The 12,681-nt window shown below is 37.1% G+C and overlaps 1 protein-coding gene across 1 annotated transcript in view; it reads right to left on the reverse strand.

Moving 5' to 3' along the window:
- Nucleotides 1–6,645: 6,645 nt before the first annotated feature.
- The window catches only part of ARL8B (ARF like GTPase 8B), an 86,922-nt gene continuing 80,886 nt past the window's right edge, over nucleotides 6,646–12,681 (reverse strand). Inside the window, exon 7 of the mRNA XM_077116683.1 lies at nucleotides 6,646–7,542. Coding sequence (XP_076972798.1) covers nucleotides 7,493–7,542 — 50 coding nt within the window. The 3' untranslated portion in view covers nucleotides 6,646–7,492. The remainder of the gene's footprint in view (nucleotides 7,543–12,681) is intronic.

The raw sequence follows: 12,681 nt of genomic DNA on the forward strand, positions 1-12,681 counted from the left end.
CAGTAAAAAGAGAATAAAATGAGATTTTCAGCCAGTCTTTTGACTACATAGATTGCTCCTCCCCTGTATAAGGGGCACCTAAGGACCCTACTGGGAAGGCCCAACACAAGCCCTCGACCCTGAACTCTCATGCCCTGTGAATTTTAAGCCACATGTTGTATGTTTCCTTCCTACACGATTTTATTGCAATTTTTAACTTTAACTTCATCTTGCACCAGAGCCAATGGCAGACCATATTGATGGCAGCTGCTGTTCACACATTAGTGACAAACTCTAAGAAAAAAAATAAGCCTTAAAAGAACCAGAGAAAAACGTCCAACTTCTGAAAGACATTTCTCATGGCAAAACTGACAATATCTGCCAGTTGTATGGCTCTTTATGGTTTTCAGAACACTTTCACAGGTGTTCTCGTTGAATCTTCACAGAAAACCTTATGAAGCCTAATTCACAAGCTGGTAAAGAATCATCAGACTGGGGTTAGGAGGGGGCCAAGGCCTGGGACTCTAGTTTGCTCAAGGTAACAAAAGAGCTACTGCGCAACTCTCCTACACTTTAGTCCAGGACTATTTACATTCAAATGCTGGTTCTTGAGCCTAGAAAGACTGGACCCTCTAGCCTTTACAAGTCACCCCACAAACATCTATGTTGGCATTAATGCCCTGCCAAGCGTAGTTTTAGATTTAGGAGCCATTTCAGAAAATATTTCCCTTTTAAATTCAATAAAATTTTTAAAAAGGAATATTTTATGATTAGCCTTTTAGATTTCCCCTAAAGGTAGCTGATAAGATTGGAACAACTCTTTAAAATGGTTTGATTTTAATAAGTTTTTCAGTAATCTCACAAGAGCCTCCAGGACTGATAAAAAAGAATATTAAAAGGGCACTTTCATGATAAAAAATGGCTTTTCTTCAGGGTGCGGAAGAGTAGGTAGCCAAGAATCCAGACTGAGGAGTCCAGCTGCCAGATGTCCAAATTGTAGCTCCACCTTGAGTGACCTTGGAAAATTATTTAACTTTTCTGATCTGTTTCATCTTAGCATCATGTGGTGGTTAGAATTAGTTAATAGAAGTAACATGCCTATAAAACTACTGCATACATAGTGAACTAATTTTACTACTTTACAACTCTATGAATCTTTTAAGACCAGCGTCTAGTAAAAGTAACTGGTACTTATTATACACCTGATGACTGCTGGATGAATTCCACAATGAAGCCCCTCCTCTTTTCAGACTACTGCCTAAGGAGAAAACCATGCTTAATACGAAAGAGTATAAAATAGGACAAGAACTAAAACTCACCACAAAGCTGAAAAAGTCCTGAGTTCTCCACTCTAATTCCAGTTCTATTTACCTCAACTTGTAGCAGCTTCTATAAAATCACAGTTCTTTGGTTTCTGCTACATCCCACAAGCTGATCCAAATCCAGTCTTCTTTTATTTTGATGGTGGAAGGTAGGTGATATGGCTAACAGAAATATTTCAGTGCCTATAGAGTTAGCTTCCATCCTCTGTATAGGCTGATATTCCATGTGTTTAGAATAAGAAGTGTGTGTCTGAGTGCACAGATCAATATGCTATGTTCCTAAAATTGCAAAGCCAGAAAAAGGCTCCTACCTTGTGATGTCAGAAGTTAGTCCCTGAGCTCCCTATGTGAAAAAACAGTCTATCAAAAGAACAGATTTTTCTCTACTCAAAGAATTTATAAATCATTAAAATAATGCGAAAAAAATCAAGTGAGCAATGATTTGACTTTTAAAACTTTACTGCTTCTTTCTGAAGCTAGATATATGTATATAAAATATACATGAGAGGGAGTAATAAACATAAGCATAAAAGGGGGTGGGCTACCTATAATTCCATTAATTTGGTGAAAATCCTTCCAACTCCAGAATTAAGTGAATACTATTTTCCCAGCTCTCTGTAAAAGCAGCTAAATTTCACGTTGGTTCAAAATTGAATAGTATAAAATTATCATTCCCACCTATTTGATGGGCAAAAATACAAAGGATGTCAACACATTCTGTTGGCAAGACACAGGGAACAGTCACTGTTGGCAGTAAAAACTGATATGTCCCTTAGGAAGGTCAATTTGGTGATTCCCATACTAATTAAAAACACATTTACCCTTTGACCCAGAAATGCTTCTGTGAATTGCTGCACATGTACTGAATGATTCAATGCAGTATTGGTTATAAAATGAGAAGGTTATAAACAAGCACATGTCTGTCAACCAGGGACCAATTAAAATAAACTATGGAACCCACACACATCACACAAGGAAACCAGCCCCCACCCACCCACACCACCACAATGAAACAGGAACCATGCTGTTGAAAAACAGAATGAGGAGCAGTCTTTGGAAAGATCTCTATGACATATTAAGGCGGTGGGGGGGGGGGGGGGGGGTTCCTCCACCATCAAAGTGGATTCTAGAAGAAAGTGACAAAAATAAGCATATATTTCTTTTGTTCTTTGTGTTTTGCAAAAATAAACTAATATAAAGGTATCTGTAAGGGCCAGAGTGGCTACTCAGACATGAGGAGAATCAAAACTTCATGTATCTTTTTACATATTTCACAGTTTTAAATCATATGATTTACCTATTCAAATCAACTTATTCAAAAATTAAATGGAATTTATTCCCTTCCCATGTTCTATTAAACACTAAATCAAATGTAGTGTAAGAAGAAACAAAAGTTACTAAGAAATTTAAAATGGAAAATGGTAGGTCATTCTGGCGATTACTCTTAAGCATTGGCCAGATATCACGAACTGCCAAAGTACGCAAAGCCTCAAGCAGGATCAGCAGGCCACCATGAAACAAATCACAAGATAAAACCCTTGCCTGGAAATGTCAAGACAGGACACTATTGAGTTGCTCCCTGAATCTGTGCTCCCCAAATTATAATTCTAGACCCCAAATATGTACCTTTGTTGCCTTGCATCTTAGTCTGTTATTTCTTGATTGGCAGTAGCAACTATCCATCAAGAACTGACACCACACAGGCAGCATGCCACACACAGCCCTTAGGTTATTTACTTGATTCCAGACAAAGTAGGAGCCATATAAATCCTTAAGCCTTCTTTGAATAGTGAGAGCTAGCACTTTCATAGCTCATGGTATGACAAAAAGCAATGTTTTTTCCCTAGAAAATGATACATGAGAATAGAAGGAAAAAAAATTTACTTAGCTCATGTATTGGGTGACAGTTTGTAGAAATGTTGGACCCTCTTAAAATTAAAACAGAAACAAAATAGCTCATTGTGTGATACAGATTGTACAACACTGAGGGTGGGCCACAGTTGGACATTATCAAGAGCTGGTTGGAGGAGATACTATAATCAGCAATCCATTAATGTTCTACTTCCTATGTTCAAAAGGGAAAAACACATGAGGTTTGTTGCTTTCTTCCCCCAATTACTTTGAAAGTATTTTCTGACCCAGTTTTCTACAAAGCTCTAAATAAATTTTAGCAGAATCTGACGACAAAAACTATAATGTTCATTACCTCTAAACCATTTACCCGAAAATCAGTAGTAGGTATGTATATTTTTTCCACAGTGTATCTGAGAGTAAACATTTTTGCAGTCTGGGAGAAATGCTCAGAAATTATAAATGCCTTTCAAAGTATAAGGCCATATGTTTACAGTATTTCCTTCAAACGAAATTTGTTATATCCTTCTGCGAAATGTCTGTGCTCTCCAGCCATTGACTATGTTAACAATTTAGTCATAAAATATAAATACTTCTGTATTTTTAAAATTATTTTCAAATGGAAGGGATATGCAACATCAACTTATATTCCCTAAATCTCTTTCTGTTTCACCCGCCATCCAAATCTCTAGGTGTCCTGTTAACTGGAGAAATTATGTTAGAAATTCTTTACTCTGAGTCTTGACAGTTTACTGGCAAAGACAAGAACCCATTCTCCCAAATACCAATCCAGAACTCTTTTTTTACAGAACCACACTCTATTAGCATTTTAAACTGAATTTTCCTACTACATTCCTTCCTTTTATGCAAGCAAGACCTTAAAGCCCCAATAAAATTAGGCTATAGTATCTTACCCCTATCCTGTTCCCTGCTGGGAAATCTGCATTACCTAAGTGGCCAGCTGCCTTGGGATTTTAAAATAGAATTATCTTACTTAAGACAGGGCTTGTTAATGAAACGGAATAATGAACGACTATCACTGACGCTTACATTAAGAAACTTGCAACTGCAGGTCATCTAGCATGTCAATGATCTGCTTGTTTCCCTAAGAACACCCAAGAGGCAGCAATTACAAAAGCAACCGTTTTTATTAATAGCTGAATTTTAAACAGAAATTGCGTGAAGGCTATTTATTAACCAACAGGAAACACCTGCAGTGGGCTGCAACATCTGTAGAACCACAAACATATGGGAAGTCTGTAAGGTTAGTGTTTGCTTTACTGTCTTCCTTTCCAAGTGTCTTCAGTGGCATAGACACGTGATGGCGGGTGAGAATTTATCAGTCAGTAACAAAATGTCCAACTCCAGCAGTTACAAGTTATGGTGTCAACTTCATTAAATTTAAGCTTCCACTCCAGTTCTCAACCTGCCAGATCCCTCTGAGAGGTTGGAATTGCCAAATCAAAAGCTTTCAGTGTAACTTGAGTCGATGTGAATAGACTAGACAAGGCAATTACTCAGTGAAAAAACATAACCAACGCTAAAGCAGCCATGGTCCAATATACCCAATTTACTTCACAGAGCAAAGGGACTTATTTCAGAAGTCTCAATCCTCCTTATTCAAAACTCTCTTTGGTAGGAGGCTGGCAAGAGGGGTCCAAACTGAATGCTTGATTAAATAGCTCCACCAATTCAGTAAGCAATTAAACCTGGTATCTTAGGGGCAGAAATGCTAAATCACACTGAGGGTTGGCTGCACTGAATGACCACGTGTAATATAAAGGAGGGAAATCCAAGCTGAACTTTTGTGAGTAAAAATATTTATAATCATTTTTGCAACAGCTTCAATGAGATACATGTTCACTTTTATAGTGCAGAAGATTATGTACTAGAAAAACGGGCCAAATGTTTTACTCTAAAAATTTGGCATTGTGGGAAAAACCAGCATGTTTGGTATTTAAAATATTTTCACTCTGGAACTATAAAGTCAGTAGGTACGAAGTATGTCCTACAATTTCATATTATTAGTAGGGTTTTGATTTTTAAAACAACTGGGTCATAAAAGACTTTACTAGCTCTTCCCATTTAAAGTCCTAAGTGTGGTGTTATCGTGACAGTTTACAGTCGTAGCATCCTCCCCCTTCAAAAAAATCACAATATCAGTTCTGTGGATTATATTTTAAAAGTTTATTTCTATTTTAATTAGCCCAAAGACCCAATCCTTAGAGGACAGAATTGATTTCTTTCTAGCACATGGTCTATGGACCCTTTATATTTCCATCACCTTCCAATAAAGTCAGCACCTTCCATCATGATGCACATTTTAAGTTAAAATTGCCAGCACAACCCTCAAGATGTAAGCTTATTGAATAAAGCTGAGAAGAGCAGTAAACAGACAAAAAATGCAGCCACCTAAATAAAAAATTCACATATTTACAAAGTTCAGTAACTGTTAGGTTTTCACATGCAGAGGTTAATGCATAGGAAAATGTTGGTTGTAGTGTTTGGATGTCTTGAAATGTTGAAAACAACGAACAGACACACAAACACATTAAAAGTTTAGCTATAGGTCAATTCATAAACCTATGAGGTCTCCACAAAGTCACACATTCTAGTTCTGATTCTTCCTTTTAGGCACAAGCAAGTTGCCAATTCTTTGTAATCGTTCACAGTGACCATTAATGGTGTTGAAATAATAGTGTAAGTTTAAATATCCCTTTATTTACCCAACAGGGAAGTATGCAACATGCTTCAAAGGATAAGAACAGAATTTTAAAAGACCTGATTCTACTCATAAAAATGTCAATGGAGAAAAACAAGTAGTGTCTGTGCAACACAGTGCAGTATTTTGTACAGAATATTTTTAAGGCCATGGCAGTCTATAAATTAAAACTGGTATTCATTAAAAGAACTCACTGTTGACTACACTTTGAGTGCTCAACATGTTTGGAAATGCACTGTCTATGAATAAGTGCTGCTTAACAAAAGAAACAAAATCACACACAGTGTGAGGCAACACATAAGCAGATGTACCATAGAGCTTTATCTACTACAGTGGTCTCTATGAATAACAATTTACAAGTGAACCAGTATTAATATGTCCCTTAATGTATATGGAGATCACTAAACTACAAAATATTCATTTTAAGTTTGTATACATCTCTGTATCATAGAAGCAAAGAATAAACAGCATCAGTTCCTCAGTTCTCTGTGTGACTGATTATTAACCTGTTGACATTGCGCGTGATTACATTAAATAAAGCAGGCAGGTCTAGAGTTGTCACAATAATCAAGATTTCTAATGGCACAGACAAAATAGTGCCAAATCTTACATCAATAAGAGAAAATAAGAATTTTTTTCTGTTTATAAGTAACTCTTGTGCTGAAAGTCAACTTTATGACTACATATAAAAGTCAAGAGTTAAGAGTGTCATGCAGCAGCACTGAATTAATGACTGGAGATAGAAACAACAAACAGGTGTTTTGAACAGTCTGACATTCTTAACAGGTTTTATTACATTGGCTGGAATGCTCTAAATTCATGAAAGCTTTTGAGAAAATCTTCAATTCCCAACCCCTTAAAAAAGTGTTTTGAACTAGGAAAAGAAATAAAAGATAGAAATAATTATCTGGACAGATACAAAACAGTATGCCTTAGTTCCTCCCATATCCCCAACTACAATCTGGTGAGGAAGAAATCTCAGAAAGCACTTTTAACAATCAAGTAAAATCTCTGTAAAGAACCGATAAGAACATTAATCTGGTGCCTCTGCTCCCACTGTGCAGACCATTTTTTTAAATTCCTAAGGTATAATTATACATTTCACATGCATTTGTGAGATAAGATAAACACTGTATGTTTATATCCCACCTGAGTCAGGCTTAAAGGTTTTCTAAATACTGTGTATGGCACTAGAAACTTCATGCTGTCTCAAGTCAGTACCAGTGTTAAGCTACTGGACTCTCTAATTAAATATCATAGATAGAATTGTACTGAAAATCAATATAAAAATCTGACCCATAAAGACCAGAACAGAAATAAGCAATTTTCTTGATTTAAGATGGTCAAAGTGTGGTTTTTAAAAAAGCTCTACACACTATTTAAGACAAGTATGTGCAAAAAGCCTTTTTTGTGTGTGCTGACTTTATCATGACAACTCTAGCTGGTTCTTTATGAAGGATTAGGGATACACATCTTCAGCAGTGCACATGAGAAATAAACTCTGAAAAAGGCAATTTCTTCGGTTTAGGAAGGACCGTATTCTGGGAAGTACTTCAGAGGAACGGATAATAATTTTAGGATTATAGCCAAGAAGGATTGGAAGACTTCAGAAGATTCTTCAGCTTCTTCTAGATTTTGAATGTTGAATTAGCCACTGAAGTGTGATATCTAAATACAGAGGAAGAAAAAAAAGTAAAAGCGTTAAGATACCAAAGTCAAGAAAATAAACATCAAACAGAGAGATGATATTAGAAAAGACAGTTACTATTCAAGATACATGCAGCCAACACAGGGCCTGTCCTCTTATGCCTTTCTGCATCTACACATACTATACAGCATTGCCTGAGCTGCAAAAGGATAATCTGAGGAATTATAAGAGATTGAAGAGTCTCCTGATTTAAAATTTAAATCATGTATAAGACAGTATGTGTCACCTTTTATTCACTCAAAAATTTATTGGCTGCCTATAAAACCAGGCATTATAAGGTGCCAGGAATATAAAAATATGGAAGAACCACTCTCTGCCGTCAAGGAGCTTTTAGTCTAACAGATGGAAAAGAAACTAATAATCATTCATAGCTCAGAAGGAGACCTAAAGAATTCCAGGCAAAAGAAACAGCAAAAGCAAAAGAATAAAGAAAGGCATTAAACAGTACAAAGCTCTGAATGAATGTTAAGTGCTATAAAGTGGCTAAAGTACAGGAATAGGCAGACTGGGCTGTTACCAATTGCACGGTTCATCTGCCTCTTCCTACGGACATTTGGGATGGACAATTCTTTACTGCAGGGAGCTGTGCTGTGCACTGTACATGTTTAGAAACACCCACGGCCTTACCACTAGACGCCAGCAGCATACTCCCACATCCAGTGCGACAACTAAAAACATCTTCAGACATACCAAACAACCCCACCCCAGGGGTATACGTGTGTCTAAGTCTTCCTCAGCTGAGAAACACTGAGCTAGAGGAAGCCAGATATCCTGAAGCTTGGGTTTTAGACTCAATAGGAAATTAACAGAAAATTTTAAACAGCAAAGTCAAATTAGCTTATTTTGGGTAAGATCACCAATGGCAATAAAGGAGGATAATTTGGGGGACTACCAACATGGAGACTAAGTATTGCAACAGGAATAGGAAAGGAATGAAAGCCTGAAGCAAGCCAAATGTTGTTAAGGATAAAGACAAGTAAAATGGGGAGCATGAATAGATGCAGAACTGCTAGGAACTTGGTAGTTGACTGATTATATGTAGTGGGTGAGAAAGAATCTTCTAGTCTGAATGACTAACTGTGTCATGGAGCTCACAATAAGAAGGGCTCTGGAAAAAAGATTAAGAATTCAGTAGCAAGAAACAAGTGCTAGAGAAAATGCAAAGAAGGAGACGTATCTGTTCACCTATTCACTGTCAGCAGAGAAGTGAGAGGTGCAGCCTCCTGAAGGGCAGTGCAGTGGTTCCACAGGAGACAAGCAAAGGATTCTGCAACCTCACTGCTCAGTACGTATCTGGAGGAACTGAGTATGGGGACAGGAATGGACATTCGCACACTGGTGTTTATGGCAGCAGTGTTCACGATTCACATTGGATGGAGGTGGCCTAAGGGTACGACTAAGGAATGCAATGGGGAACTGCAGTGTATACATAAAATGCGCTACTAACAGGCCTCAAGAAGGAATGAAGTTGTGCAGCATGCAACTAGGTGAATGAACCTTAAGGACTGGATGCTGAATGAAATGCCAGAAACAAAAAGACAAAGATTATTATGCCTCACTCATATGGACTAACTATAATATAAAAATTATATATATATATTTTTTATAACTAAAGTCGAGAGCATGGGTTATCAAGTTCGGGCCTATTGGAAAGGGTCTTAGACTGCAAGCTCCTATAGCAGTCACATATATTCAGGAGTTGTAACTGTTATTTGTAAATTCTGAGATACTGAGCTATTTGTATATAACGTGGACATTCCCAAAAATGTCAGGTATTTGTGTGACACCTGAGACTCAGAGTTAGAGTTTTGAAGCTATGAAAGTCAGCAGTACTGCTTAAAAAGTTGAATAAAGGATCAGACTTCAACTAGAGACACGAATAAAACTGATCTGGATAGGACAGAGGTAAATAAGAATACAGGGTAAAGAATGATATTGTCCATATTTAAAAATTCCAACTTCTGTGTGAGAGGAAAGGGAGAAATGTTTATGTGGTGCAAATTTATATTTTGGGTAGCGCATTACCTAATTTAAATTCATATGGTCAGTTTAGTTGAACACCATAAGCACATGGAATCTTGAACAGTGTGTGAGATCTTGTTGTTTGTCCAGGTTAGTGTGAAGTCCCAATATATATCAGAGTAATGTAGGCAGAGAATAAAGAAGTATTTTGCAAAGTTCACTTGGGGAACTGGGGAAAAAGGAGGAAATATTCAAGTTCCTCATTTGGAGAATCCCTGATATTCTCTCACAAGCTTTGGGGAAAACCAAAATCAATAGGCTGTGCCCACAATCTTGGGGTTCACCCCTAAGAAACTCATTCCTGCAAAGGATAGGCTAGGCCTACTTAAGTTATCGCCCCCAAGAACCTCTTTTGTTGCTTCTATATGGTTCTCTCTCTCTCTAAGCCAATTTAGCAGGGAAACTCACTGCCCTCCCCCCTACTTTAAACATGACTCCCAGGGGTGTATCTCCTTGTGATGTGGGACAGAACTCCTAGGATTCACCAGGAGCCAGTATCATGAGATTGAGAAAGCCTTCCTGACCAAAAGGGAAAAGAGAAAAATGTGACAAAATAAAGTTTCAGTGGCTGAGAGATTTCAGAGTCAAGGAGTTACCCTGGAAGTTATTCTTATGCATTATATAGATATCCTTTATTAGTTTATTGTGTAACAGAGTGACTGGAAGTGCTAAAACTGTAGAGCTGTGTTCCAGTAGCCATGCTGCTTGAAGGTTTTGCAATGTGACTGTGTGATTGTGAAAACCTTGTGCCTGATGCCCCTTTTAGCCAAGGTATGAACAGATGTATAAAAAATATGCATAAAATAGAAATAAATAATAGGGGGATAAGGGATAAAATAAATTGAGTACATTGAAATACCAGTGGTCAATGAGAAGGGGGGTTAAGGGGTATGAGTTTCTTCTTTTTTCTTTGATTTTCTTCTTCTGGAGTAATGCAAATGTTCTAAAAATGATCACAGTGATGAATACACAACTTTGTGATGATATTGCGATCCACTGATAGTACAACATGTACAGAATATATGTGTGTGAAGATTTGTCAATAAAAATTAAAAAAAAAATTTCAGCAGCAGGCATATCAAGTTGGAGCTGCAATGTGTAATGCATATGGAGTTGTCCAACAGGTAGTTCTGACAAGATGGACTTGGGATAGAGGTGGTAATAGGGAAGATACCATCATATAGGCGGCAGCTAAAGCTATAGTAGTTGAGATAGTCAAGAAAAAAGCACACAACACTGAGAAAAAAAGGCAGTTAAGTCAGGACATAGAATTATTGTCCTTGGAGTCTTTGAAACGTACTAATCCATCTAAAGGGTATGTGATAATCTATTAATAGCAGTACTCTTTCCTCCAATCCTGAAAGATGAGTGTAAATTTAATCTTTTAGTTTCACACCTAACATGCACTAAAGAAATCATAAGCCACATACATATATACATAGTCTAGAGATGTTCTTTAAAAGATCTGATCAATATAAACAGATTACATTGGGGAAACAATGATTTAACCCAACTGCTGAAACAGGTCATTTGCATTTCTGAAAGGACAGCAGTGTGCAGTAACAGCAAAGCCGTCCACATCTGAACTGACTGGGATAAAGTGATCTCTGGAAGTGAAATAACCAGGTTTAAGTATTTAAGAAATTCACTTTAAAACAAAAATAAAAAGCCCTGTGGAAATTGGATTGGACAGAAGGCCATATCCTGCAAAGAGCTCCCTTATACTAGATAAAAAGTCAGAAAAGAAATAAGATATCCAGATAAAGGGCGAGTCAGCTTCCATGATAAAAACAGTCACTCACAAGTATTAGTCACCTTTGAAAGATCATTTTCCTGAAATTAATCAGTTCTACAATATGAATGAGGACATGTTCTTAATGAAATTAAGGTATTTTAGGTACCACATTAGGAAATGAAGCATAATATACAAATAACCCTTGTCCATTTAAATTCTTACAGGAGTAAATTAATAAATTTGGCACTATAATAAGTTAAAAAGCTGAAATTAAGGAGAGTGTTTCTGCCTTGATTTCTCAAGAACCCTAATTCACTTTGCAGGTGGTTAGTTGTATCTCTTGCCCCAAATAAATAGGCATTCTGGTTTACAAAGTACTTGTTTTGATCTAGTTAAGAGTAAATCCATTTCCTTGGACTTGATAATATTTTAAGTAAACCAGAAGTTTTAAAAATACAAAGCCAGATTTAGATGGATCCTGGTGACTAATGAACTATGGTAAACTATGAAGATCAGCTACAAATGCAAAAGCGGATCTCAGCTGCTCTACTGCATTTCTTCATAAATGAGTACGTGAGACTTTTTTCAGGAAAATAAATATCCAGCTAGTTTTGTCATGGTGGTAAAATCACAAAGGACTTTTTTTCCCCCTTCAAAGGTGTTTTTTTTTTTTTTTTTTTTTTTTTTTGCATTTTCTTTTTCAGAAAAATGCTACATATAATATAGGGGAGTAAAGGTTTACAGAATACCACTTGTAATAAAAATTATGGTTAGTTAGAATAGGGGTTCTCAATCTCGGTACTACCAATGTTTTGGGAGGGGTAATTCTTTACTGTCAAGGATGTGGGATGTTTACCTACGTCCCCAGCTTCAACCCACTATATATCACCGTCAAGTCCCTCCTTAGACAACCAAATGATCACTGGTGGGGTGAGGAAGGGTGTTACTCACTGAGAGCCACTGGTGTCAAAGTAAATACCCTCTCGGGGGCACATCTTAACATTTAACTAGAGTTCCTCCCACACAGGGAAAAAAAATGTTTAAATAGAATCTTAAATAACCGTAGTGTCTGAACAGTCTGTTCTCAAACTGAGCACTCCCAATGCAACAAGTGGCTTATTCTACCCATTTAAAAGAGGAAATTTTCAGTCCAGCGGCAAAGCACTGGGACTCAGACTGCTTTGAGTGGTCTTTAAAGGAAGCCGAGAATTGACCCAAACATCTATCTGAGCTCATTAGAGCACGTTTGGAATAATGCCAGGTGATGGAGTGGGGATACAGGTTTGAATCAGCTCCAGAATAAATCAAGTAGGATGAGAATCAAAGCATATTGAATGAGAGC

Source organism: Tamandua tetradactyla, chromosome 9, assembly GCF_023851605.1.
Source record: "Tamandua tetradactyla isolate mTamTet1 chromosome 9, mTamTet1.pri, whole genome shotgun sequence".
NCBI lineage: Eukaryota > Metazoa > Chordata > Mammalia > Pilosa > Myrmecophagidae > Tamandua > Tamandua tetradactyla.